General features: G+C 49.4%; 1 protein-coding gene across 2 annotated transcripts; it reads left to right on the top strand.

Moving 5' to 3' along the window:
• Positions 1-27,801, top strand: LOC110536287 (sorting nexin-27). 2 transcript variants are annotated; one of them, XM_036939682.2, is made up of 13 exons: positions 1-518; positions 6,481-6,712; positions 7,116-7,308; positions 10,257-10,324; positions 10,582-10,686; positions 12,796-12,874; positions 18,183-18,346; positions 18,745-18,834; positions 21,577-21,726; positions 21,817-21,945; positions 22,054-22,113; positions 23,248-23,296; positions 23,487-27,801. In XM_036939682.2, the coding sequence occupies exons 1-13, from the start codon at positions 193-195 to the stop codon at positions 23,552-23,554; spliced, it is 1,713 nt and encodes a 570-aa protein (XP_036795577.1). In that variant the 5' UTR covers positions 1-192; the 3' UTR covers positions 23,555-27,801. The 2 variants fall into 2 exon arrangements, with proteins under 2 accessions (XP_036795577.1, XP_036795579.1); XM_036939684.2 differs by having other exon boundaries at positions 19-518; positions 23,248-23,310.

A 27,801-nucleotide genomic window follows, 5' to 3' on the forward strand; every position in this document is an offset into this window, starting at 1 on the left:
GCAGTCGAGAAACACTCTAACCAGACGATGGGCGGGTTCCAGGGAGGGCAGTCTCTCGAGTCAAATCGGTTTTCGTGACTTGGTCGCTCCTCCTCTCTCCATCGTTTCTAGCAAGCTAGCTAGATAACTAGGAGAGCTACCTTGAAGTGTGGGAGACTCAAAGTGGATAAGGGGGAAACAGGCTGACGGAAAATGGCAGACATCGAGGGAGAGGGAATTCATTCGGTGGCACCTCCGTTAGTTCAGCCACCCTCTCGTAACTGCTCCGGTGTCAGCCCAACGCAGGGCACCGGCAGTTGCCAAACGGTGACTACTGTTACGTCAGGCCCGCGACTGGTGCGGATAGTCAAGTCTGACTCGGGATATGGCTTCAATGTCCGGGGACAGGTTAGCGAAGGAGGACAACTACGGAGCATCAACGGGGAATTGTATGCCCCGCTACAGCATGTTAGTGCTGTTTTACCGGGAGGTGCAGCGGACAGAGCCGGTATCTCGAAAGGGGACCGGATTCTGGAAGTGTAAGTAAGAGTTAGCTTGCTATCTGGTAGCTGCTAACTACATGCGTAAGCTATCTCAATGGTAGATATTTGGTCAAGGCAGGGCAAAACAAACAGACCAAAGCAACGCTAAAAAAGGACGGTAATTGCCATGTCAGCTCCTCTGCACTGCAGTTGGTTCGTGAAACAAACGTGTTCTGCTGTCCCAAATTTAAGCTCGCTAGCTAACGTTAACTCCATAATTCACAAGCTGTTGTCCTCGGCTCAGTGCAACGCCATAAACGATCATAGCTAGCAACGTTAAATGATATGTTTCACTTGACCTGGAGACTAGGTTAACAAAGCCTTGCTAACTCATGCATCAGTCTGTGCTTGTGCCAGTCTTATCGGGAGTGTACAGGGCAGAAGAGCCGGTTCATCCCAATGAAAAGACGGTCTGTGTGAGAGCATGTGATCATTACGAATTCCAGTCACACTGACTCTCTGAACTTGGATACAAGCTAACTATATTAACACCAGCACACACACAGGTTCCTTCCTTCCCTACACATCACGTTACCAGAAAAACAGCATCTGTCATTCTTATTAACAACAGAACCAGATAATGGAAAAATGGCCATTCAATGCGTGCACATTCATAGTCCGCTACTATTTTTACCTACTTGCCTTGATGATAATAATAGGTATTTTAATAGTGTGCCCAAATGCTTTCTATCTAGTCTCAATTAAATTGGGACTTAACATTTCCTAATTGTAATAGATCAACAATAGCCATAGTATGCCAAATGTGTCTGGATGCGGATGCTGCAATGCATAGAGAGTGCAGTGTGTCTGTCTGGTCTTTGCGACAGGTTTAGTATGCACAGGGGTAGCTAGCTTGGTGATGTTAGGTTCTGTTGCCATGGCAAGGAGCAGGCAGCATACAGCTCAGCATCAGTACCTGTGTGTGTGAGCGAGGGGGGTTGCTGGATACGGGATACATAGGGCTCATCTGACTGGATGTGCTCTCAGTAATTCTGTTTTGATTCGTTGGCTCACTGTTTGCTGCTTTATGATTGGGTGCCGTGCAGTAGCTTGGCAGTTTGTTGACTCCAATATTGGTGTGCGTGCACGGGTGGTTGCACGCCCATTGTGTGTGTGTGTGTCTTGAGCAACACAATTATCTATGCCAGGGAGAGACACCTGCCCATGTGCTCCATATGCTCACACACAGCAGTCCCTCAGTGTTAGCTGCAGTGCTTGTGGAGCATCTCCACAGCTCTCCAAACTCCACACTCCTCAGCAACACAGTCCCAGAGAACACACACACAGTCCCAGAGAGAACACACACACAAACACACACACAGTCCCAGAGAACACACACACAGTCCCAGAGGACACACACACAGTCCCAGAGAACACACACACAGTCCCAGAGAACACACACACAGTCCCAGAGGACACACACACACAGTCCCAGAGGACACACACACACAGTCCCAGAGAACACACACACAGTCCCAGAGAGAACACACACACAGTCCCAGAGAGAACACACACACAAACACACACACAGTCCCAGAGAGAACACACACACACACAGTCCCAGAGAGAACACACACACACACAGTCCCAGAGAGAACACACACACACAGTCCCAGAGAGAACACACACACACAGTCCCAGAGAGAACACACACACACACAGTCCCAGAGAGAACACACACACACACACAGTCCCAGAGAGAACACACACACAGTCCCAGAGAGAACACACACACAGTCCCAGAGAGAACACACACACAGTCCCAGAGAGAACACACACACAGTCCCAGAGAGAACACACACACACACACAGTCCCAGAGAGAACACACACACAGTCCCAGAGAGAACACACACACACAGTCCCAGAGAGAACACACACACACAGTCCCAGAGAGAACACACACACACACAGTCCCAGAGAGAACACACACACACACACAGTCCCAGAGAGAACACACACACAGTCCCAGAGAGAACACACACACAGTCCCAGAGAGAACACACACACACACACAGTCCCAGAGAGAACACACACACAGTCCCAGAGAGAACACACACACACACACAGTCTCAGAGAGAACACACGCACACACACAGTCCCAGAGAGAACACACACACAGTCCCAGAGAGAACACACACACACACACAGTCCCAGAGAGAACACACACAGAGTCCCAGAGAGAACACACACACACACAGTCCCAGAGAGAACACACACAGTCCCAGAGAACACACACACACACACACACACACACAGTCCCAGAGAACACACACACACACACACAGTCCCAGAGAACACACACACACACAGTCCCAGAGTCTGTGTGTTTGTCTCGGTCCAGTCTGTCTCTGTGTGTTTGTCTCGGTCCAGTCTGTCTCTGTGTGTTTGTCTCGGTCCAGTCTGTCTCTGTGTGTTTGTCTCGGTCCAGTCTGTCTCTGTGTGTTTGTCTCGGTCCAGTCTGTCTCTGTGTGTTTGTCTCGGTCCAGTCTGTCTCTGTGTGTTTGTCTCGGTCCAGTTTGTCTCTGTCTTTCTGTGTGTGTGTGTTTGTCTCGGTCCAGTCTGTCTTTGTATGTCTGTGTGTGTGTTTGTCTCGGTCCAGTCTGTCTCTGTCTGTGTGTGTATGACTACCTCAGCTGCTTTCAGTTAAACATTAGCCAGCCGAGAGACTAGTGATTAAAGGAAATGAGTCTGGGTTTTTTGACACCTGTAAGAGATACATGTAGTGATCAACATGTTGGGACGCATAACACACACAGGCCTACAGATTACAGAATGGACCTACTGTGTTCTCTACCCACACACACTGATTAGGAGTTGTGCCGGCTGTGCGCACACTGTCAGTTTCCTTGATGAAACATTGGAGTGTGTGTATCTCTGTCATTGTCTGTTTGTTTTATGACCCCAGTGTCTTCCTCAGTGTTAACTGCAGTGCTTGTGGAGCATCTCCACTGCAGGTGGTCTGTCTGGCAGTGTTGTGTGTTGATGCTGTAATCTTTGGCCTGCTTTCTGTTCCTCTGTCACTGATGTAACAACATGATAGTTAGCCTGGGTTTACTAGGCAAAGGGCTACTTTATCATTTATTTTCCTGTGAACTTATACAGAAATATCACGTTGACATCATGTGTATCCTGAAGGTAGGATTGGGTTCTTCTGTATCAATAGTTTCTACTGTGTGAACTGTGAGCCTAACTATAGTTGGTAACTGTAATATTTACAATAGGCTGCTGCAGTGCAGACGTCAGCACTCCTGCTGCTTACACACACACACACAGTCTCATGCCCTGACACGCTGCTATCTGAGTGGCCCTCTCTCTCACTCACTCACTCACACACTAGAGGTCGACAAATTAATCGGAATGGCCGAAAAAATTATACCTTTTATTTAACTAGGCAAGTCAGTTAAGAACACATTCTTATTTTCAATGACGGCTTAGGAACTGTGGGTTAACTGCCTGTTCAGGGGCAGAACGACAGATTTTCACCTTGTCAGCTCGGGGGTTTCAATCTTCTCACTGCACAGTTAACTAGTCCAACGCTCTAACCATTGCACTCCACGAGGAGCCTGCCTGTTACGCAAATGCAGTAGAAGCCAAGGTAAATTGCTAGCTAGCATTAAACTTATCTTATAAAAAACAATCAATCATAATCACTAGTTATAACTACTAATCCAGTTTGGCAGGCAATATTAACCAGGTGAAATTGTGTCATTTCTCTTGCGTGCCCGCAGAGTCAGTGTATATGCAACAGTTTGGGCTGCCTGGCTCATTGCGAACTAATTTGCCAGAATTTTATGTAATTATGACATGCATTTAAGGTTGTGCAATGTAACAATAATATTTAGACTTAGGGATGCCACCCGTTAGATAAAATACAGAATGGTTCCGTATTTCACTGAAATAATAAACGTTTTGTTTTCGAAATTATAGTTTCCAGATTCGATCATATTAATGACCAAAGGCTTGTATTTCTGTGTGTTATTATGTTATAATTAAGTCTGATTTGATAGAGCAGTCTGACTGAGCAGCAGCAGGCCCGTAATCATTCATTCAAACAGCACTTTCGTGCGTTTTGCCAGCAGCTCTTCGCAAGCACAGCGCTGTTCATGACTTCAAGCCTATCAGCCTAATGGCTGGTGTAACCCATGTGAAATGGCTAGCTAGTTAGCTGGGTGTGCGCTAATACTGTTTCAAACGTCACTCGCTTTTAGATTTGGAGTAGTTATTCCCCTTGCGCTGCAAGGGCCGTGACTTTTGTGGAGCGATGGGTAACGATGCTTCGAGGGTGGCTGTTGTCTATGTGTTCCTGGTTCGAGCCCAGGAATGGGCAAGGAGGTGGACGGAAGCTATACTGTTACATTGGCAATACTATAGTGCCTATAAGAACATCCAAGAGTCAAAGGTATATGAAATACAAATGGTATAGAGAGAAATAGTTCTGTAAATACTATACTAACTACAACCTAAAACCTCTTACCTGGGAATATTGAAGTCTCATGTTAAAAGGAACCACCAACTTTCATATGTTCTCATGTTCTGAGCAAGGAACTTAAACGTTAGCTTTCTTACATGGCACATATTGCACTTTTACTTTCTTCTCCAACACTTTGTTTTTGCATTATTTAAACCAAATTGAACATGTTTCATTATTTATTTGAGGCTAAATTGATTTTATTGATGTATTATATTAGGTTAAAATAAGTGTTAATTCAGTATTGTTGTAATTGTCATTATTACAAATTTTAAAAATGTAAAAATCGGCCGATTTTAATCGTTATCGGCTTTTTTGGTCCTCCAATAATCGGTATCGGTATCGGCGTTGAAAAATCATAATCGGTCGACCTCTAACACACACACAGAGTCCCTGCAGAGGTCACAAGTCCATCTTACTAGCTCATGCTCTGACGCACAGTCATCTGAGTGACGTGACCCAACCGTGACCCCGTTGCCATGGGAGACGTCAGAGTTCCAGCTGAGGTGAACATTAGACTTGCTGACAGCCTTATCATGACGTCTACTGACTGACCCTTAATATAGGATGATCACTGTTATACAAGAGGGTTTGTCCATTCACTCCCAGACACACACAGACTGGCACTTAATATAGGATGATCACTGTTATACAAGAGGGTTTGTCCATTCACTCCCAGACACACACAGACTGGCACTTAATATAGGATGATCACTGTTATACAAGAGGGCTCGTCCATTCATTCCCAGACACACACAGACTGGTACTTAATATAGGATGATCACTGTTATACAAGAGGGTTTGTTCATTCACTCCCAGACACACACAGACTGGCACTTAATATAGGATGATCACTGTTATACAAGAGGGCTCGTCCATTCACTCCCAGACACACACAGACTGGTACTTAATATAGGATGATCACTGTTATACAAGAGTGTTTGTCCATTCACTCCCAGACACACACAGACTGGCACTTAATATAGGATGATCACTGTTATACAAGAGGGCTCGTCCATTCACTCCCAGACACACACAGACTGGCACTTAATATAGGATGATCACTGTTATACAAGAGGGTTTGTCCATTCACTCCCAGACACACACAGACTGGCACTTAATATAGGATGATCACTGTTATACAAGAGGGCTCGTCCATTCACTCCCAGACACACACAGACTGGTACTTAATATAGGATGATCACTGTTATACAAGAGGGCTCATCCATTCACTCCCAGACACACACAGACTGGCACTTAATATAGGATGATCACTGTTATACAAGAGTCCACTCACACCAAGACAGACACTGACTAGGCAGCAAGAAACGTCAACAACACAATTCATTTTAGGCAGAAAGAACCAATGCTAGTTTCTAATTATGTATGAGTGCTGCTGCTCATTTGCAATGATGACTCAGTATACCCTAGCCCAATTATGAATGAGTATTCAATCTCTACCTCCTTCATCTGCCCATCTCTCCTCTCAGTAATAGTGTGAACGTGGAGGGGGCGACCCATAAGCAGGTGGTGGATCTGATCCGTGCGGGGGAGAGGGAGCTGATGCTGGCCGTGCTGTCTGTACCTCCCCAGGAGGCTGACTGTCTGGACCCTGGAGACGACGGCTCAGCCCAGTCCTGCTACGACTACAGCGACAAACAGGCCGTCCCCATCTCCGTCCCCACATACAAACACGCTGAACTCAACCAGGAGAGGTTTGTGGTGAGTAGATGGACGGAAGGAGAAAGAAAGGAAGGGGTGGGTGGAGAGAGGGAAGGAGTGGTGCGAATAACCTGTCCACATCTGTCCCAACATGCAAATACACTGAACGCAACCAGGGGAGAGAGGGAGGGAGAGATAAAATGCCTGAGGAAAGATGTACATAACATGTAGGTATTGCCGCAGGTAGCCTAGTGGTTAGAGCGTTGGGCCAGAAACCAAAAGGTTGCTTGATCGAATCCCCGAGCTGACAAGGTAAAAATCTGTCGTTCTGCCCCTGAACAAGGCAGTTAACCCACTGGTCCTAGGCCGTCATTGTAAATAAGAATTTGATCTTAACTGACTTGCCTAGTTAAATGAAATAAAATACCTAAAGTGTATTTGAACTGTGTGTCTCTGTTTGCAGATGTATAATGTGTACATGGCAGGCAGACAGCTGTGCTCTAAGAGGTACAGGGAGTTTGCTATCCTCAACCAGAACCTGAAGAGAGAGTTTGCCAACTACACCTTCCCCAAAATACCTGGCAAATGGCCTTTTTCCCTGTCTGAACAACAACTAGACGCTAGACGCAGGGGACTGGAGGAATACCTGGAGAAAGGTGAGAGGGAGGGAGAAAGAAAGATTAGACCAGAGAAATATGGAGCAAAAACCATTTGGAAAGGTGATAGAAAGGGTGGAATGAGAGATGGAGGGATAACTGGAAGAAGGTGGAAGTTGATGCAATACATGAATGGAGGAAGAAGAAGACATGTGAAAAGGAAAGGATTGGAGAGGAAGATAACAGGCTACTCATAGGGGAACTCATGGGAGTGTCTTAGAGAGGAGGTAGAGATGGTCAGGATTACAGGCTACTAAGAGAGGCTCATGGGAGTGTCTTAGAGAGGAGGTAGAGATGGTCAGGATAACAGGCTACTCATAGAGGAACTCATGGGAGTGTCTTAGAGAGGAGGTAGAGATGGTCAGGATAACAGGCTACTAAGAGAGGCTCATGGGAGTGTCTTAGAGAGGAGGTAGAGATGGTCAGGATTACAGGCTACTCATAGAGGAACTCATGGGAGTGTCTTAGAGAGGAGGTAGAGATGGTCAGGATAACAGGCTACTAAGAGAGGCTCATGGGAGTGTCTTAGAGAGGAGGTAGAGATGGTCAGGATAACAGGCTACTAAGAGAGGCTCATGGGAGTGTCTTAGAGGAGGTAGAGATGGTCAGGATTACAGGCTACTAAGAGAGGCTCATGGGAGTGTCTTAGAGAGGAGGTAGAGATGGTCAGGATTACAGGCTACTAAGAGAGGCTCATGGGAGTGTCTTAGAGAGGAGGTAGAGATGGTCAGGATTACAGGCTACTCATAGAGGAACTCATTGGAGTGTCTTAGAGAGGAGGTAGAGATGGTCAGGATAACAGGCTACTAAGAGAGGCTCATGGGAGTGTCTTAGAGGAGGTAGAGATGGTCAGGATAACAGGCTACTCATAGAGGAACTCATGGGAGTGTCTTAGAGAGGAGGTAGATGGTCAGGATTACAGGCTACTAAGAGAGGCTCATGGGAGTGTCTTAGAGAGGAGGTAGAGATGGTCAGGATTACAGGCTACTAAGAGAGGCTCATGGGAGTGTCTTAGAGAGGAGGTAGAGATGGTCAGGATAACAGGCTACTCATAGAGGAACTCATGGGAGTGTCTTAGAGAGGAGGTAGAGATGGTCAGGATAACAGGCTACTAAGAGAGGCTCATGGGAGTGTCTTAGAGAGGAGGTAGAGATGGTCAGGATTACAGGCTACTCATAGAGGAACTCATGGGAGTGTCTTAGAGAGGAGGTAGAGATGGTCAGGATAACAGGCTACTAAGAGAGGCTCATGGGAGTGTCTTAGAGAGGAGGTAGAGATGGTCAGGATAACAGGCTACTAAGAGAGGCTCATGGGAGTGTCTTAGAGGAGGTAGAGATGGTCAGGATTACAGGCTACTAAGAGAGGCTCATGGGAGTGTCTTAGAGAGGAGGTAGAGATGGTCAGGATTACAGGCTACTAAGAGAGGCTCATGGGAGTGTCTTAGAGAGGAGGTAGAGATGGTCAGGATTACAGGCTACTCATAGAGGAACTCATTGGAGTGTCTTAGAGAGGAGGTAGAGATGGTCAGGATAACAGGCTACTAAGAGAGGCTCATGGGAGTGTCTTAGAGGAGGTAGAGATGGTCAGGATAACAGGCTACTCATAGAGGAACTCATGGGAGTGTCTTAGAGAGGAGGTAGATGGTCAGGATTACAGGCTACTAAGAGAGGCTCATGGGAGTGTCTTAGAGAGGAGGTAGAGATGGTCAGGATTACAGGCTACTAAGAGAGGCTCATGGGAGTGTCTTAGAGAGGAGGTAGAGATGGTCAGGATAACAGGCTACTCATAGAGGAACTCATGGGAGTGTCTTAGAGAGGAGGTAGAGATGGTCAGGATTACAGGCTACTCATAGAGGAACTCATGGGAGTGTCTTAGAGAGGAGGTAGAGATGGTCAGGATTACAGGCTACTAAGAGAGGCTCGTGGGAGTGTCTTAGAGAGGAGGTAGAGATGGTCAGGATTACAGGCTACTAAGAGAGGCTCATGGGAGTGTCTTAGAGAGGAGGTAGAGATGGTCAGGATAACAGGCTACTAAGAGAGGCTCATGGGAGTGTCTTAGAGAGGAGGTAGAGATGGTCAGGATAACAGGCTACTAAGAGAGGCTCATGGGAGTGTCTTAGAGAGGAGGTAGAGATGGTCAGGATTACAGGCTACTCATAGAGGAACTCATGGGAGTGTCTTAGAGAGGAGGTAGAGATGGTCAGGATAACAGGCTACTAAGAGAGGCTCATGGGAGTGTCTTAGAGAGGAGGTAGAGATGGTCAGGATTACAGGCTACTAAGAGAGGCTCATGGGAGTGTCTTAGAGAGGAGGTAGAGATGGTCAGGATTACAGGCTACTAAGAGAGGCTCATGGGAGTGTCTTAGAGAGGAGGTAGAGATGGTCAGGATTACAGGCTACTCATAGAGGAACTCATTGGAGTGTCTTAGAGAGGAGGTAGAGATGGTCAGGATAACAGGCTACTAAGAGAGGCTCATGGGAGTGTCTTAGAGGAGGTAGAGATGGTCAGGATAACAGGCTACTCATAGAGGAACTCATGGGAGTGTCTTAGAGAGGAGGTAGATGGTCAGGATTACAGGCTACTAAGAGAGGCTCATGGGAGTGTCTTAGAGAGGAGGTAGAGATGGTCAGGATAACAGGCTACTCATAGAGGAACTCATGGGAGTGTCTTAGAGAGGAGGTAGAGATGGTCAGGATAACAGGCTACTCATAGAGGAACTCATGGGAGTGTCTTAGAGAGGAGGTATAGATGGTCAGGATTACAGGCTACTAAGAGAGGAACTCATGGGAGTGTCTTAGAGAGGAGGTAGAGATGGTCAGGATTACAGGCTACTAAGAGAGGAACTCATGGGAGTGTCTACAGTGGGATCTGCCTTTCTCAGTGTTTCTACTTTCTCTCTCCCCTCCTTTTCACCATCCTGCTGCCCATTCTCCCTTCTCTCTTCACAGTGTGTTCAGTGAGGGTGATTGGGGAGAGTGATGTCATGCAGGAGTTTCTGTCTGACGAGTCTGATGAGGTAAGCGTGTCATTCTGAGTGTGTTTGCTTATTCCTCTCTCTAAGATGTATTCTTGTTTTAGACTCTTTCTCTCTTGTTCTCTCTCCTCTCATCCTATCCTCTGGGATGTGTGGTGTGTGAGATGGGGCTGGCATCTCTGTCCTTTTTTCTTCTTTTTGGTTTCCTCTCTTCTGCTTTTCCATCTCTGTCTACACTGTGTGTGTGTGTGTGAGAGTGGTCCTGTAAGTCATCTCTTGCCACCCCCCATTCTCCGTAGAACTATAACGGCGTATCAGATGTGGAGTTGAGGATAGCCATGCCTGATAAAACCACCGTCACAGTCCGAGTCCGCAAAAACTGTACAACTGACCAGGTCTACCAGGTAACACACCCCTAACCTCTAGTTACACATACAGCCCTCACACCTAGTCCCCAGGACCATCAGGCCACACCCTCACACCTAGTCCCCAGGACCATCAGGCCACACCCTCACACCTAGTCCCCAGGACCATCATGCCACACCCTCACACCTAGTCCCCAGGACCATCAGGCCACACCCTCACACCTAGTCCCCAGGACCATCATGCCACACCCTCACACCTAGTCCCCAGGACCATCATGCCACACCCTCACACCTAGTCCCCAGGACCATCAGGCCACACCCTCACACCTAGTCCCCAGGACCATCAGGCCACACCCTCACACCTAGTCCCCAGGACCATCAGTCCACACCCTCACACCTAGCTAGTCCCCAGGACCATCAGGCCACACCCTCACACCTAGTCCCCAGGACCATCAGGCCACACCCTCACACCTAGCTAGTCCCCAGGACCATCAGGCCACACCCTCACACCTAGTCCCCAGGACCATCAGGCCACACCCTCACACCTAGTCCCCAGGACCATCAGGCCACACCCTCACACCTAGTCCCCAGGACCATCATGCCACACCCTCACACCTAGTCCCCAGGACCATCAGGCCACACCCTCACACCTAGTCCCCAGGACCATCATGCCACACCCTCACACCTAGTCCCCAGGACCATCATGCCACACCCTCACACCTAGTCCCCAGGACCATCAGGCCACACCCTCACACCTAGTCCCCAGGACCATCAGGCCACACCCTCACACCTAGTCCCCAGGACCATCAGTCCACACCCTCACACCTAGCTAGTCCCCAGGACCATCAGGCCACACCCTCACACCTAGTCCCCAGGACCTTCAGGCCACACCCTCACACCTAGCTAGTCCCCAGGACCATCAGGCCACACCCTCACACCTAGTCCCCAGGACCATCAGGCCACACCCTCACACCTAGTCCCCAGGACCATCAGGCCACACCCTCACACCTAGTCCCCAGGACCATCAGGCCACACCCTCACACCTAGTCCCCAGGACCATCATGCCACACCCTCACACCTAGTCCCCAGGACCATCAGGCCACACCCTCACACCTAGTCCCCAGGACCATCAGGCCACACCCTCACACCTAGTCCCCAGGACCATCAGGCCACACCCTCACACCTAGTCCCCAGGACCATCAGGCCACACCCTCACACCTAGTCCCCAGGACCATCAGGCCACACCCTCACACCTAGTCCCCAGGACCATCAGGCCACACCCTCACACCTAGTCCCCAGGACCATCAGGCCAAACCCTCACACCTAGTCCCCAGGACCATCAGGCCACACCCTCACACCTAGTCCCCAGGACCATCAGGCCACACCCTCACACCTAGTCCCCAGGACCATCAGGCCACACCCTCACACCTAGTCCCTAGGAACATCAGGCCACACCTAGTCCCCAGGAACATCAGGCCACACCTAGTCCCCAGGAACATCAGGCCACACCCTCACACCTAGTCCCTAGGAACATCATGCCACACCTTCACACCTAGTCCCCAGGAACATCAGGCCACACCTAGTCCCCAGGAGCATCAGGCCACACCTAGTTCCCTGGAACATCAGGCCACACCTAGTGCCCTGGAACATCAGGCCACACCCTCACACCTTGGTTACCACTTGGACCCACATTAAACAATTCTAGGCTGGACCACAAATGTACACAGCACTCCTTGTTAATGCACAGGCCTCCTTGTTAATGCACAGGCCTCCTTGTTAATGCACAGGCCTCCTTGTTAATGCACAGGCCTCCTTGTTAATGCACAGGCCTCTTTGTTAATGCACAGGCCTCTTTGTTAATGCACAGGCCTCTTTGTTAATGCACAGGCCTCCTTGTTAATGCACAGGCCTCCTTGTTAATGCACAGGCCTCCTTGTTAATGCACAGGCCTCTTTGTTCATGCACAGGCCTCTTTGTTCATGCACAGGCCTCTTTGTTAATGCACAGGCCTCTTTGTTAATGCACAGGCCTCTTTGTTAATGCACAGGCCTCTTTGTTAATGCACAGGCCTCTTTGTTAATGCACAGGCCTCTTTGTTAATGCACAGGCCTCTTTGTTAATGCACAGGCCTTTCCCACTCTCCCACAGGCTGTGGTCATGACAGTAGGAATGGACAGCATAACAGCCAGCTACTTTGCTTTGTTTGAGGTCATCAACCACTCCTTTGGTAAGTGTGAGGGTGATATATTTTATTTCATAGTACTAGTCTTTTTCTATGTGCTAACTCTAGCATTAACCTTAATCACCTGAGACTTTGGCCTCACACTGTGTGTGTGTGTGTGTGTGTGTGTGTGTGTGTGTGGTGTGTGTGTGTGTCTTTTTAATCATAGAGGCTAACATTCCTACCCAGGAGCTTTGTTGATTGAATCACTTCTTCATGATGTTGCTGTTGTGGTGTCTGGTTGGTTGGGATATGAGCAAAGCATTTCTATTTGTAGCGAAACACGGTTTTGATTAGATGGTATACAGCTACGAATTGGCTTTTCATAGCCGGGTTAGGAGAATTAACGTAGTGTGTTAGGAGAATTAACGTAGTGGGTTAGGATAATTAACGTAGTGGGTTAGGAGAATTAGGTTAAGGTTAGGAAAAGGGAATGGGTTAGGTAAAATGCTACATTCTTCCTTGACTCAACTCAAACATGGAACTTTCCTACCGTAGCTGTATACCATCTAGCCACAACAGGAAAACACCCACCGACCTAACCCTGTCGCTCTCTCTCTCTCCCACCGACCTAACCCTGTCGCTCTCTCTCTCTCTCTCCCACCGACCTAACCCTGTCGCTCTCTGTCTCTCTCCCACCGACCAAACCCTGTCGCTCTCTGTCTCTCTCCCACCGACCTAACCCTGTTGCTCTCTCTCCCACCGACCTAACCCTGTCGCTCTCTCTCTCCCACCGACCTAACCCTGTCGCTCTCTCTCTCCCACCGACCTAACCCTGTCGCTCTCTCTCTCTCCCACCGACCTAACCCTGTCGCTCTCTCTCTCTCCCACCGACCTAACCCTGTCGCTCTCTCTCTCTCCCACCGACCTAACCCTGTCGCTCTCTGTCTCTCTCCCACCGACCTAACCCTGTCGCTCTCTGTCTCTCCCCCACTGACCTAACCCTGTCGCTCTCGGTCTCTCTCCCACCGACCTAACCCTGTCGCTCTCTGTCTCTCTCCCACCGACCTAACCCTGTCGCTCTCTCTCTCTCCCACCGACCTAACCCTGTCGCTCTCTCTCTCTCCCACCGACCTAACCCTGTTGCTCTCTGTCTCTCTCCCACCGACCTAACCCAGTCGCTCTCTGTCTCTCCCCCACTGACCTAACCCTGTCGCTCTCTGTCTCTCTCCCACCGACCTAACCCTGTCGCTCTCTCTCTCTCTCCCACCGACCTAACCCTGTCGCTCTCTGTCTCTCTCCCACTGACCTAACCCTGTCGCTCTCTGTCTCTCTCCCACCGACCTAACCCTGTCGCTCTCTGTCTCTCTCCCACCGACCTAACCCTGTCGCTCTCTGTCTCTCTCCCACCGACCTAACCCTGTCGCTCTCTGTCTCTCTCCCACTGACCTAACCCTGTCGCTCTCTGTCTCTCTCCCACCGACCTAACCCTGTCGCTCTCTGTCTCTCTCCCACCGACCTAACCCTGTCGCTCTCTGTCTCTCTCCCACCGACCTAACCCTGTCGCTCTCTCTCTCTCCCACCGACCTAACCCTGTCGCTCTCTCGCTCTCCAACCGACCTAACCCTGTCGCTCTCTCTCTCTCCCACCGACCAAACCCTGTCGCTCTCTCTCTCTCCCACCGACCAAACCCTGTCGCTCTCTGTCTCTCTCCCACCGACCTAACCCTGTCGATCTCTCTCTCTCTCTCTCACCGACCTAACCCTTTCGTTCTCTCTCTCTCTCCCACCGATCTAACCCTGTCGCTCTCTCTCTCTCCCACCGACCTAACCCTGTCGCTCTCGCTCTCTCTCCCACCGACCTAACCCTGTCGCTCTCGCTCTCTCTCCCACCGACCTAACCCTGTCGCTCTCTGTCTCTCTCCCACCGACCTAACCCTGTCGCTCTCTCTCTCTCCCACCGACCTAACCCTGTCGCTCTCTCTCTCTCCCACCGACCAAACCCTGTCGCTCTCTCTCTCCCACCGACCTAACCCTGTCGCTCTCTCTCTCTCCCACCGACCAAACCCTGTCGCTCTCTCTCTCTCCCACCGACCTAACCCTGTCGCTCTCTCTCTCTCCCACCGACCAAACCCTGTCGCTCTCTCTCTCTCCCACCGACCTAACCCTGTCGCTCTCTCTCTCTCCCACCGACCTAACCCTGTCGCTCTCTGTCTCTCTCCCACCGACCAAACCCTGTCGCTCTCTGTCTCTCTCCCACCGACCTAACCCTGTCGCTCTCTGTCTCTCTCCCACCGACCTAACCCTTTCGCTCTCGCTCTCTCTCCCACCGATCTAACCCTGTCGCTCTCTCTCTCTCCCACCGACCTAACCCTGTCGCTCTCTCTCGCTCCCACCGGGCTAACCCTGTCGCTCTCTGTCTCGCTCCCACCGGGCTAACCCTGTCGCTCTCTCTCTCTCCCACCGACCTAACCCTGTCGATCTCTCTCTCTCTCTCCCACCAACCTAACCCTTTCGCTCTCTCTCTCTCTCCCACCGATCTAACCCTGTCGCTCTCTCTCTCTCCCACCGACCTAACCCTGTCACTCTCGCTCTCTCTCCCACCGACCTAACCCTGTCGCTCTCTCTCTCTCCCACCGACCTTACCCTGTCGCTCTCTCTCTCTCCCACCGACCTAACCCTGTCGCTCTCTCTCTCTCCCACCGACCAAACCCTGTCGCTCTCTCTCTCTCCCACCGACCTAACCCTGTCGCTCTCTCTCTCCCACCGACCTAACCCTGTCGCTCTCTGTCTCTCTCCCACCGACCTAACCCTGTCGCTCTCTGTCTCTCTCCCACCGACCTAACCCTGTCGCTCTCTCTCTCTCCCACCGACCTAACCCTGTCGCTCTCGCTCTCTCTCCCACCGACCTAACCCTGTCGCTCTCTGTCTCTCTCCCACCGACCTAACCCTGTCGATCTCTCTCTCTCTCTCTCCCACCGACCTAACCCTTTCGCTCTCTCTCTCTCTCTCTCCCACCGATCTAACCCTGTCGCTCTCTCTCTCTCCCACCGACCTAACCCTGTCGCTCTCGCTCTCTCTCCCACCGACCTAACCCTGTCGCTCTCTGTCTCTCTCCCACCGACCTAACCCTGTCGCTCTCTCTCTCTCTCCCACCGACCTAACCCTGTCGCTCTCTCTCTCTCCCACCGACCAAACCCTGTCGCTCTCTCTCTCCCACCGACCTAACCCTGTCGCTCTCTCTCTCTCCCACCGACCAAACCCTGTCGCTCTCTCTCTCTCCCACCGACCTAACCCTGTCGCTCTCTCTCTCTCCCACCGACCTAACCCTGTCGCTCTCTGTCTCTCTCCCACCGACCTAACCCTGTCGCTCTCGCTCTCTCTCCCACCGACCTAACCCTGTCGCTCTCGCTCTCTCTCCCACCGACCTAACCCTGTCGCTCTCGCTCTCTCTCCCACCGACCTAACCCTGTCGCTCTCTCTCTCTCCCACCGACCTAACCCTGTCGCTCTCTCTCTCTCCCACCGACCTAACCCGGTCGCTCTCTCTCTCTCCCACCGACCAAACCCTGTCGCTCTCTGTCTCTCTCCCACCGACCTAACCCTGTCGATCTCTCTCTCTCTCTCTCTCCCACCGACCTAACCCTTTCGCTCTCTCTCTCTCTCCCACCGATCTAACCCTGTCGCTCTCTCTCTCTCCCACCGACCAAACCCTGTCGCTCTCTCTCTCCCACCGACCTAACCCTGTCGCTCTCTCTCTCTCCCACCGACCAAACCCTGTCGCTCTCTCTCTCTCCCACCGACCTAACCCTGTCGCTCTCTCTCTCTCCCACCGACCTAACCCTGTCGCTCTCGCTCTCTCTCCCACCGACCTAACCCTGTCGCTCTCTGTCTCTCTCCCACCGACCTAACCCTGTCGATCTCTCTCTCTCTCTCCCACCGACCTAACCCTTTCGCTCTCTCTCTCTCTCTCTCCCACCGATCTAACCCTGTCGCTCTCTCTCTCTCCCACCGACCTAACCCTGTCGCTCTCGCTCTCTCTCCCACCGACCTAACCCTGTCGCTCTCTGTCTCTCTCCCACCGACCTAACCCTGTCGCTCTCTCTCTCTCCCACCGACCTAACCCTGTCGCTCTCTCTCTCTCCCACCGACCAAACCCTGTCGCTCTCTCTCTCCCACCGACCTAACCCTGTCGCTCTCTCTCTCTCCCACCGACCAAACCCTGTCGCTCTCTCTCTCTCCCACCGACCTAACCCTGTCGCTCTCTCTCTCTCCCACCGACCTAACCCTGTCGCTCTCTGTCTCTCTCCCACCGACCTAACCCTGTCGCTCTCGCTCTCTCTCCCACCGACCTAACCCTGTCGCTCTCGCTCTCTCTCCCACCGACCTAACCCTGTCGCTCTCGCTCTCTCTCCCACCGACCTAACCCTGTCGCTCTCTCTCTCTCCCACCGACCTAACCCTGTCGCTCTCTCTCTCTCCCACCGACCTAACCCGGTCGCTCTCTCTCTCTCCCACCGACCAAACCCTGTCGCTCTCTGTCTCTCTCCCACCGACCTAACCCTGTCGATCTCTCTCTCTCTCTCTCTCTCCCACCGACCTAACCCTTTCGCTCTCTCTCTCTCTCCCACCGATCTAACCCTGTCGCTCTCTCTCTCTCCCACCGACCAAACCCTGTCGCTCTCTCTCTCCCACCGACCTAACCCTGTCGCTCTCTCTCTCTCCCACCGACCAAACCCTGTCGCTCTCTCTCTCTCCCACCGACCTAACCCTGTCGCTCTCTCTCTCTCCCACCGACCTAACCCTGTCGCTCTCGCTCTCTCTCCCACCGACCTAACCCTGTCGCTCTCTCTCTCTCCCACCGACCTAACCCTGTCGCTCTCTCTCTCTCGCACCGACCTAACCCTGTCGCTCTCTCTCTTTCCCACCGACCAAACCCTGTCGCTCTCTCTCTTTCCCACCGACCAAACCCTGTCGCTCTCTCTCTCTCCCACCGACCTAACCCTGTCGCTCTCTCTCTCTCCCACCGACCAAACCCTGTCGCTCTCTCTCTCTCCCACCGACCTAACCCTGTCGCTCTCTCTCTCTCCCACCGACCTAACCCTGTCGCTCTCTGTCTCTCTCCCACCGACCAAACCCTGTCGCTCTCTGTCTCTCTCCCACCGACCTAACCCTGTCGCTCTCTGTCTCTCTCCCACCGACCTAACCCTGTCGCTCTCTGTCTCTCTCCCACCGACCTAACCCTGTCGCTCTCTGTCTCTCTCCCACCGACCTAACCCTGTCGCTCTCTGTCTCTCTCCCACCGACCTAACCCTGTCGCTCTCTGTCTCTCTCCCACCGACCTAACCCTGTCGCTCTCTCTCTCTCTCTCCGTCAGTGCGTAAACTGGCTCCTAATGAGTTCCCCCACAAGCTGTATGTTCAGAACTACACGTCTGCTGTCCCTGGGACCTGCCTCACCCTGCGTAAGTGGCTCTTCACCACCGAGGAGGAGATCCTGCTCAATGACAACCAACTGGCCGTCAGCTACTGCTTCCACCAGGTGTGTGTGCATTGTGTGTGTGTGTCAGGGGAGTGTGCATTGTGTGTGTGTGTGTGTGTCAGGGGAGTGTGCATTGTGTGTGTGTGTCAGGGGAGTGTGCATTGTGTGTGTGTGTCAGGGGAGTGTGCATTGTGTGTGTCAGGGGAGTGTGCATTGTGTGTGTGTGTGTCAGGGGAGTGTGCATTGTGTGTGTGTGTGTCAGGGGAGTGTGCATTGTGTGTGTGTGTGTCAGGGGAATGTGCATTGTGTGTGTGTGTGTGTGTGTGTGTCAGGGGAATGTGCATTGTGTGTGTGTCAGGGGAATGTGCATTGTGTGTGTGTGTAAGGTAGAGTTCAGTTGGTTTGTCCATCATAACTCTCTCTCTCTCTCTCTCTCTCTCTCACCCCACCTCTCTCAGGCGGTGGATGATGTGAAAAGGGGATTTATCAAGGCAGAGGAGAAGTCCTACCAGCTACAGAAATTAGCAGAACAGAAGAAGATGGCCATGGTTAGTGTCTCTCTCTCCCTCTCTTCTAGTCACTAGATGGCCATGGTTAGTGTCTCTCTCTCTTCTAGTCACTAGATGGCCATGGTTAGTGTCTCTCTCTCTTCTAGTCACTAGATGGCCATGGTTAGTGTCTCTCTCTCCCTCTCTTTTAGTCACTAGATGGCAATGGTTAGTGTCTCTCTCTCCCTCTCTTCTAGTCACTAATGGCCATGGTTAGTGTCTCTCTCTCTTCTAGTCACTAGATGGCCATGGTTAGTGTCTCTCTCTCTTCTAGTCACTAGATGGCCATGGTTAGTGTCTCTCTCTCCCTCTCTTCTAGTCACTAGATGGCCATGGTTAGTGTCTCTCTCTCCCTCTCTTCTAGTCACTAGATGGCCATGGTTAGTGTCTCTCTCTCTTCTAGTCACTAGATGACCATGGTTAGTGTCTCTCTCCCTCTGCTAGTCACTAGATGGCCATGGTTAGTGTCTCTCTCTCTCCCTCTCTTCTAGTCACTAGATGACCATGGTAAGTGTCTCTCTCTGCCTCTCTTCTAGTCACTAGATGGCCATGGTTAGTGTCTCTCTCTCTCCCTCTCTTCTAGTCACTAGATGGCCATGGTTAGTGTCTCTCTCTCCCTCTCTTATAGTCACTAGATGGCCATGGTTAGTGTCTCTCTCTCTTCTAGTCACTAGATGACCATGGTTAGTCTCTCTCTGCCTCTCTTCTAGTCACTAGATGGCCATGGTTAGTCTCTCTCCCTTTCTTCTAGTCACTAGATGACCATGGTAAGTGTCTCTCTCTGCCTCTCTTCTAGTCACTAGATGACCATGGTAAGTGTCTCTCTTTACCTCTCTGCTAGTCACTAGATGACCATGGTAAGTGTCTCTCTCTCTGCATCTCTGCTAGTCACTAGATGACCATGGTAAGTGTCTCTCTCTGCCTCTCTTCTAGTCACTAGATGGCCATGGTTAGTGTCTCTCTCTCCCTCTCTTCTAGTCACTAGATGGCCATGGTTAGTGTCTCTCTCTGCCTCTCTTCTAGTCACTAGATGGCCATGGTTAGTGTCTCGCTCTGCCTCTCTTCTAGTCACTAGATGACCATGGTTAGTGTCTTGCTCTGCCTCTCTTCTAGTCACTAGATGACCATGGTAAGTGTCTCTCTCTGCCTCTCTTCTAGTCACTAGATGACCATGGTAAGTGTCTCTCTCTCCCTCTCTTCTAGTCACTAGATGGCCATGGTTAGTGTCTCTCTCTGCCTCTCTTCTAGTCACTAGATGGCCATGGTAAGTGTCTCTCTCTGCCTCTCTTCTAGTCACTAGATGGCCATGGTAAGTGTCTCGCTCTGCCTCTCTTCTAGTCACTAGATGGCCATGGTTAGTGTCTCTCTCTGCCTCTCTTCTGGTCACTAGATGGCCATGGTAAGTGTCTCGCTCTGCCTCTCTTCTAGTCACTAGATGGCCATGGTAAGTGTCTCGCTCTGCCTCTCTTCTAGTCACTAGATGACCATGGTAAGTGTCTCTCTCGCCCTCTCTTCTGGTCACTAGATGGCCATGGTAAGTGTCTCGCTCTGCCTCTCTTCTAGTCACTAGATGACCATGGTAAGTGTCTCGCTCTGCCTCTCTTCTAGTCACTAGATGGCCATGGTTAGTGTCTCGCTCTGCCTCTCTTCTAGTCACTAGATGGCCATGGTTAGTGTCTCTCTCTCCCTCTCTTCTAGTCACTAGATGGCCATGGTTAGTGTCTCTCTCTGCCTCTCTTCTAGTCACTAGATGGCCATGGTTAGTGTCTCTCTCCCTTTCTTCTAGTCACTAGATGACCATGGTAAGTGTCTCGCTCTGCCTCTCTTCTAGTCACTAGATGACCATGGTTAGTGTCTTGCTCTGCCTCTCTTCTAGTCACTAGATGACCATGGTAAGTGTCTCTCTCTGCCTCTCTTCTAGTCACTAGATGACCATGGTAAGTGTCTCTCTCTGCCTCTCTTCTAGTCACTAGATGACCATGGTTAGTGTCTCTCTCTCCCTCTCTTCTAGTCACTAGATGGCCATGGTAAGTATCTCGCTCTGCCTCTCTTCTAGTCACTAGATGGCCATGGTTAGTGTCTCTCTCTCCCTCTCTTCTAGTCACTAGATGACCATGGTTAGTGTCTCTCTCTCCCTCTCTTCTAGTCACTAGATGGCCATGGTAAGTATCTCGCTCTGCCTCTCTTCTAGTCACTAGATGGCCATGGTTAGTGTCTCTCTCTGCCTCTCTTCTAGTCACTAGATGGCCATGGTAAGTGTCTCGCTCTGCCTCTCTTCTAGTCACTAGATGACCATGGTAAGTGTCTCGCTCTGCCTCTCTTCTAGTCACTAGATGGCCATGGTTAGTGTCTCGCTCTGCCTCTCTTCTAGTCACTAGATGGCCATGCTACAACAGACATTACTGTCACAACTAATGAGCAAATACAGTACATGACTGTCAAAAAGAAAGGAGGACCAAGGCCCTCTTCAGATAATGAATTAAAATGCCTTTTTTTGTATGGCATGTTCAATGGAAACAGATTTAAAACTCTGACACGTTTCGACTGCATGGCCTTCGTCAGGGAGTACATGACTGGTCTTCCATTCTGGTTAAGGGTAGGGCTGTAATAGATGGGAATAAACTAGGTAATGTAGTGTAAGACTTGGTATATACATGGCATATATGACCAAATAGACATGGAACATAGGATGGTTTCTAGAAGCAGTTGTCTGACCCCCTAAATGTTCTCTCTTTCCCCCAGTATCTCAGTATGTTACGGGGCTGTGAAGGCTACAACGAGATCATCTTCCCACACTGCTCCTGTGACTCCCGACGCAAAGGCCACGTCGTCACAGCCATCAGCATACACCACTTTAAACTGCACGCCTGCACAGAGGAGGGAACGTTAGAGGTGTGTGTGTATGTGTGTGTGTGTGTGTGTGTGTGTGTGTGTGTGTGTGTGTGTGTGTGTGTGTGTGTTGACCCTGTCTCTCTGTAACAGAACCAGGTGATCGTGTTTGAGTGGGTGGAGATGCAGCACTGGGACACTGATGAGGAGGGCATGGCCTTCTGCTTCCAGTACGCCAGGGCAGAGAAGAAACCTCGCTGGGTCAAGATCTTTACTCCCTACGTGAGTCTCACACACACTCACAGTACACACCTTTTGAGAGTCCCAACGAATGTCTGAACATGATGTATCAATGTGCAGAGAGTTAACCCTTTGTTGTCCTGTGTCCAGTTCAACTACCTGCATGAGTGCGTTGAGAGAGTCTTCTGTGAACTCAAGTGGAAGAAAGAGGTGAGAAGAGGGTTGTATACTGCTTTGTACTGTCTACTGGCTAACCAGCAGTCTTATACTGCCATGTACTGTCTACTGGCTGACCAGCAGTCTTATACTGCCATGTACTGTCTACTGGCTAACCAGCAGTCTTATGCTGCCATGTACTGTCTACTGGCTAACCAGCAGTCTTATACTGCCATGTACTGTCTACTGGCAAAGCAGCAGTCTTATGCTGCCATGTACTGTCTACTGGCTAACCAGCAGTCTTATGCTGCCATGAACTGTCTACTGGCTAACCAGCAGTCTTATGCTGCCATGTACTGTCTACTGGCTAACCAGCAGTCTTATGCTGCCATGTACTGTCTACTGGCTAACCAGCAGTCTTATACTGCCATGTACTGTCTACTGGCTGACCAGCAGTCTTATACTGCCATGTACTGTCTACTGGCTAACCAGCAGTCTTATGCTGCCATGTACTGTCTACTGGCTAACCAGCAGTCTTATGCTGCCATGTACTGTCTACTGGCTAACCAGCAGTCTTTTGCTGCCATGTACTGGCTAACCAGCAGTCTTATGCTGCCATGTACTGTCTACTGGCTAACCAGCAGTCCTTTGCTGCCATGTACTGTCTACTGGCTAACCAGCAGTCTTTTGCTGCCATGTACTGTCTACTGGCTAACCAGCAGTCTTTTGCTGCCATGTACTGTCTACTGGCTAACCAGCAGTCTTTTGCTGCCATGTACTGTCTACTGGCTAACCAGCAGTCTTTTGCTGCCATGTACTGTCTACTGGCCAACCAGCAGTCTTATGCTGCCATGTACTAGCTAACCAGCAGTCTTATACTGCCATGTACTGTCTACTGGCTAACCAGCAGTCTTATGCTGCCATGTACTGTCTACTGGCTAACCAGCAGTCTTATGCTGCCATGTACTGGCTAACCAGCAGTCTTATACTGCCATGTACTGTCTACTGGCTAACCAGCAGTCTTATGCTGCCATGTACTGTCTACTGGCTAACCAGCAGTCTTATGCTGCCATGTACTGTCTACTGGCTAACCAGCAGTCTTATGTTGCACATTTCACTGGCTAATATCTTTTGAATGTTGTCCACTGATATTGTTTGAGAATGTTGTGGAATGTTGTGTGTCTCCAGGTGGAAGAGGAGGCTGTGGATAAGGACAATAAGAACTGCAGTAAAGAAGGTATGTGTAGCAAGGTAAGGCTTTGTCTGCCTCTGTCTCTGGTACAGCAGTAGCGGCCTGGGGCTGGGCCTGGGCCTGGGCGTGTGTGTGTGTGCGTGTGTGTGTGTGCGTGCGTGTGTGTGCGAGTGTCCATGTGCATTTTTGCCAGCCTGCGCATGTTGTTGTTTCCTGAGCCGTGTGTCTGTTTCAGATTATCTTCCAGCTGTTGAGACACAGAAGGGATGGAGGCACCTAGGAGGAGAGATCATCACCTCCTAAACATGCTCTCCTCCATCCGTCCCTCTGGTCTTGCTTGGCCCGGAACTACCACCACTACCTGTCCTCACACAACTACTACTACACCAACTACAAACCAACAAACTACAACTTCTACATACCAATAACAGCAACTACAGATAAACAACCACTACACACCATCAAACTACAAATGAACAACTTCTGGACTGACTGAAGGAGAAACAATGACGCACACTACAACTTAAGCTGTTATTCACCATGAACCCTTGAATACACCCCAAGCACACAATATAAACACAAGCCAACAGGAAGCTACAGTAGAAACATATAGCAGGTTTGTACAGGTGAATAAGTAACTCTAAAAACTTAGATACATGCCTTCATACATCGCATCACCTCTTTGGTCAAAACTCCATGGAGACCTGTGACTATTGGCTAAGGAGGCTAACGTCTTGTGGTGCGATTGGCTGAAGGAGATGGTTCTCTGGGACGATATTGGACAAGGGATTTGACAACGTGCAAGGCCATTGGGTGTTTTGTGGCCACTTTGGAGTGCTCTGGACTGGAACAGAGTGCAGTGGTAGAAGAGAACAAAAGAGGGATACAGATGCTGGAACAGAACCTGTTCTAAAAGAGGAAACGGCTGGTGGTGATGGAACAGAACCTGTTCTAAAAGAGGAAACGGCTGGTGGTGATGGAACAGAACCTGTTCTAAAAGAGGAAACGGCTGGTGGTGATGGAACAGAACCTGTTCTAAAGGAGGAAACGGCTGGTGGTGTTGGAACAGAACCTGTTCTAAAAGAGGAAACGGCTGGTGGTGATGGAACAGAACCTGTTCTAAAGGAGGAAACGGCTGGTGGTGTTGGAACAGAACCTGTTCTAAAAGAGGAAACGTCTAGTGGTGATGGACTGAGGAGACGCATCTGAAAAGTTCTAAAACAGGAAGTGTGTGTGTGTGTGTGTCGACTGATTATGGACAGCTGTGAGAGTCTAGGTTGGAACCCTGGAGGTAGAAACAACCCTTCTCTCTGACTCTGAACTGAACTCCCAGAATGAGTCTAGACAGACAGACGGAGGGAAACGGACCCATGATACAAGAGACTGGACTCATATGAACCACACAGACCGATTGACATATAGATATTATCTCCTGTTTGTAGCCACTATCTCCATTTCAAAGAGATCTACTGAAGAGACTATTACAGAGAGAGAGAAACCATACATTTCCTTTATTTGTAACTATTGGGCCGAGCAGAACCAAGGGTAGCATGTGTGTTTCAGCTGCTGGTTCTGTTTCGGTTTACAGATGCTGAAATTGCCCTGAAGCCATTTTTGAATACACAAACCTTCTCATTAAAACACACACACACAGAATGCTCATCATGTAGGAATTGGATCCCAGGAAAGTATTCTGCCATCTTGACAGATACCTGAACAAGGAACATGTTTACGTCACCTGTGTGTTTTGTGTACCTCCTAAAGACATGTGGACATTTCAGACATTGGACAGAATAGCACAAAAAGAACCCTGTAAGATGTTGACCATGTTAAGCTCAATCTGTATTCATTCAATGCTAGCCTAAGCTTTCTGTTCTGCTGATGCCTAACCGTGGGGTCATAACACTGAACTCAGAAGTGCATCTCGATTTACATGTTTTGTGTCTTTCTGTTCTTGAGAAAAGGTGTGATGCTTTAGAAAACACATCGTGATTGTCAGTCTGTAGGATATGTCTATGGTGTTGGTTTAGGTGAGTCTTTGGTTCAATTGATATATCGGTCCTTGTGTATCTGAAGACGCTGCAGTGTTCAGAACGACCTGCAGGGGTCTCCCTCCCACTGAGAAACACTAGATCAGTTCCTATACAACAGGGCTGGCCAGTATTCTAACAGAGGGCCAGTGTGGGTGCAGGCTTTTGCCCCAGCCAAGCAGTAACACACCTGATTCAATATCTGGTGGATGTTATCATTGGATGCTGATGCAACACCACACACATCTTTAAATGCAGTGTTAACCTACAGCAGGGTTTCCCAGTGGTGCAGTAGGAGCTACACGGAGGTATACACCCTAAACCCCACAGAGGTTTAAACAGTGGTGTAGTAGGAGCTACACGGAGGTATACGCCCTAAACCCCACAGAGGTTTAAACAGTGGTGCAGTAGGAGCTACACGGAGGTATACACCCTAAACCCCACAGAGGTTTAAACAGTGGTGTAGTAGGAGCTACACGGAGGTATACGCCCTAAACCCCACAGAGGTTTAAACAGTGGTGCAGTAGGAGCTACACGGAGGTATACACCCTAAACCCCACAGAGGTTTAAACAGTGGTGTAGTAGGAGCTACACGGAGGTATACGCCCTAAACCCCACAGAGGTTTAAACAGTGGTGTAGTAGGAGCTACACGGAGGTATACGCTCTAAACCCCACAGAGGTTTAAACAGTGGTGTAGTAGGAGCTACACGGAGGTATACGCCCTAAACCCCACAGAGGTTTAAACAGTGGTGCAGTAGGAGCTACACGGAGGTATACGCCCTAAACCCCACAGAGGTTTAAACAGTGGTGTAGTAGGAGCTACACGGAGGTATACGCCCTAAACCCCACAGAGGTTTAAACAGTGGTGTAGTAGGAGCTACACGGAGGTATACGCCCTAAACCCCACAGAGGTTTAAACAGTGGTGTAGTAGGAGCTACACGGAGGTATACGCCCTAAACCCCACAGAGGTTTCAATAAAGGTTCAATAAAATAAATATGCACGAAACCCACTTTTTGTTCAGTGGACATTGGGTATAGTCACTTCTTAATTCCCACTGATCCGTATCAAAGTAGTGTACTGGTGGTATAAATGGTATCAAGTATGTGGTACAATAGAGAAAGTAGCCTACACAATCGTAAAGCACGTGTAATATATTCACGTGCGCTGCACACAGCCAAGTTTCAGCTGAATATCATGGCAGTAAGAGCAGCAGCTGGTTGTCCCATGGAGCAGCTCACAGCTGGTAGGGTAGGTAGGACTTGCCTAGTAAAATAAAGGTTAAATGAATCAAATCCAGAAACAATGGGTAAGCAAACCAGGTATTGAAACAGTTTGGTCCAAAGTCTTGGTTGAATCTTTGCAGTGCTCAATTCAGTCATTATGTGCTGTTTTGAATGAACATTTCCAAATGCTTTCCCAAGGAAAACTTCCTAATTAAAGCTGCAATATGTAACTTTGTGCAACCAAACAAGTTCACATAGAAATGTCACTGTCATCATTGAAAGCAAGTCTAATAAGTGGTAGATCTATTATATGTGCACTATTTCTATGCTTCCCATTCTTAAGTTTAGTTTTTGCATCTTTTATTTTGTTTTGTACACCATTTTCAGACGGCTGAAAATACAATCTTTTTGGTTATGGAAAATGTATTGCAGAGGTTGAGATTGTACAAAGACTATACAATTACCTATTGTTTTGTCACAAACTGAAATTAGGCAAACTTAGAATTTTAGCAACCAGGAAATGGCGGAGCCATTTCGGTATAGTGCATCTTTAAATGTTGACTACAAATTAGGCCTACATTATATAATTATGATTTGTATCAATCTGGAGGGCATTTATTTTGAAAACTCTGCAATCACATGTACTCTACTGTAGGCTTACATTGTAGAGTACAGACACTGCGAGCCACATGGTATTTGGCTAGTAGCTTAATTATTTTAAAGGGCAACTAGACCCTCCCAAAAAAATATTTTATATTTTTCCCAGACCTAAAAAATTGTATCCTTGTGCGGTATAAGCATTGATGTGGGCTTAACATGCATTTGTTGTTTTTCTATGAAAGATTTTTCTGGCAAAATGATGGTGTACTCACTTCTCCAGGCATCGCTACACCAATGGGTTTTCCTGTATCTGTGAGTGATTTGATTTGGGACCTGAATCTCCAACAGGCTTAGGCTGTTTACACGATGGATCATCATGTCTCACTCCCATAGGCTGCTTCACTTGTCAATCATGTCTCTGCTATCTCGCCCTGTAATCTGCGATATCTCTCTCTCAAACACTCCTCTGTCTCTCATCGTCAACTCTTTATTTAAGTAAGATATTAAGCAACTTCTCTTATCCTACAGTATCTTCACCTGTCTGACAAATCAAGCAAATGAGAAAATAAAACAATCTGAAGAAAACCACACAGGGTTGAATTGATGAAAGCTGATGTCATTTAGTAATTTAACTTATTGACTTATTGTAATGAATTGTAACATTATTTTAAATGAAATGATTTATTAATGCAAA

This window comes from Oncorhynchus mykiss, chromosome 2 (assembly GCF_057628025.1).
Source record: "Oncorhynchus mykiss isolate SJ-2025 chromosome 2, ASM5762802v1, whole genome shotgun sequence".
NCBI lineage: Eukaryota > Metazoa > Chordata > Actinopteri > Salmoniformes > Salmonidae > Oncorhynchus > Oncorhynchus mykiss.

Bases quoted from the DNA above. Each gene is read 5' to 3' on its own strand.
- LOC110536287 (XM_036939682.2), top strand. From the start codon at position 193: ATGGCAGACATCGAGGGAGAGGGAATTCATTCGGTGGCACCTCCGTTA. The intron at 519-6,480 runs GTAAGTAAGAGT...CTCTCCTCTCAG, and splicing joins GGGGACCGGATTCTGGAAGT to TAATAGTGTGAACGTGGAGG. The intron at 23,297-23,486 runs GTATGTGTAGCA...TGTCTGTTTCAG, and splicing joins TAAGAACTGCAGTAAAGAAG to ATTATCTTCCAGCTGTTGAG.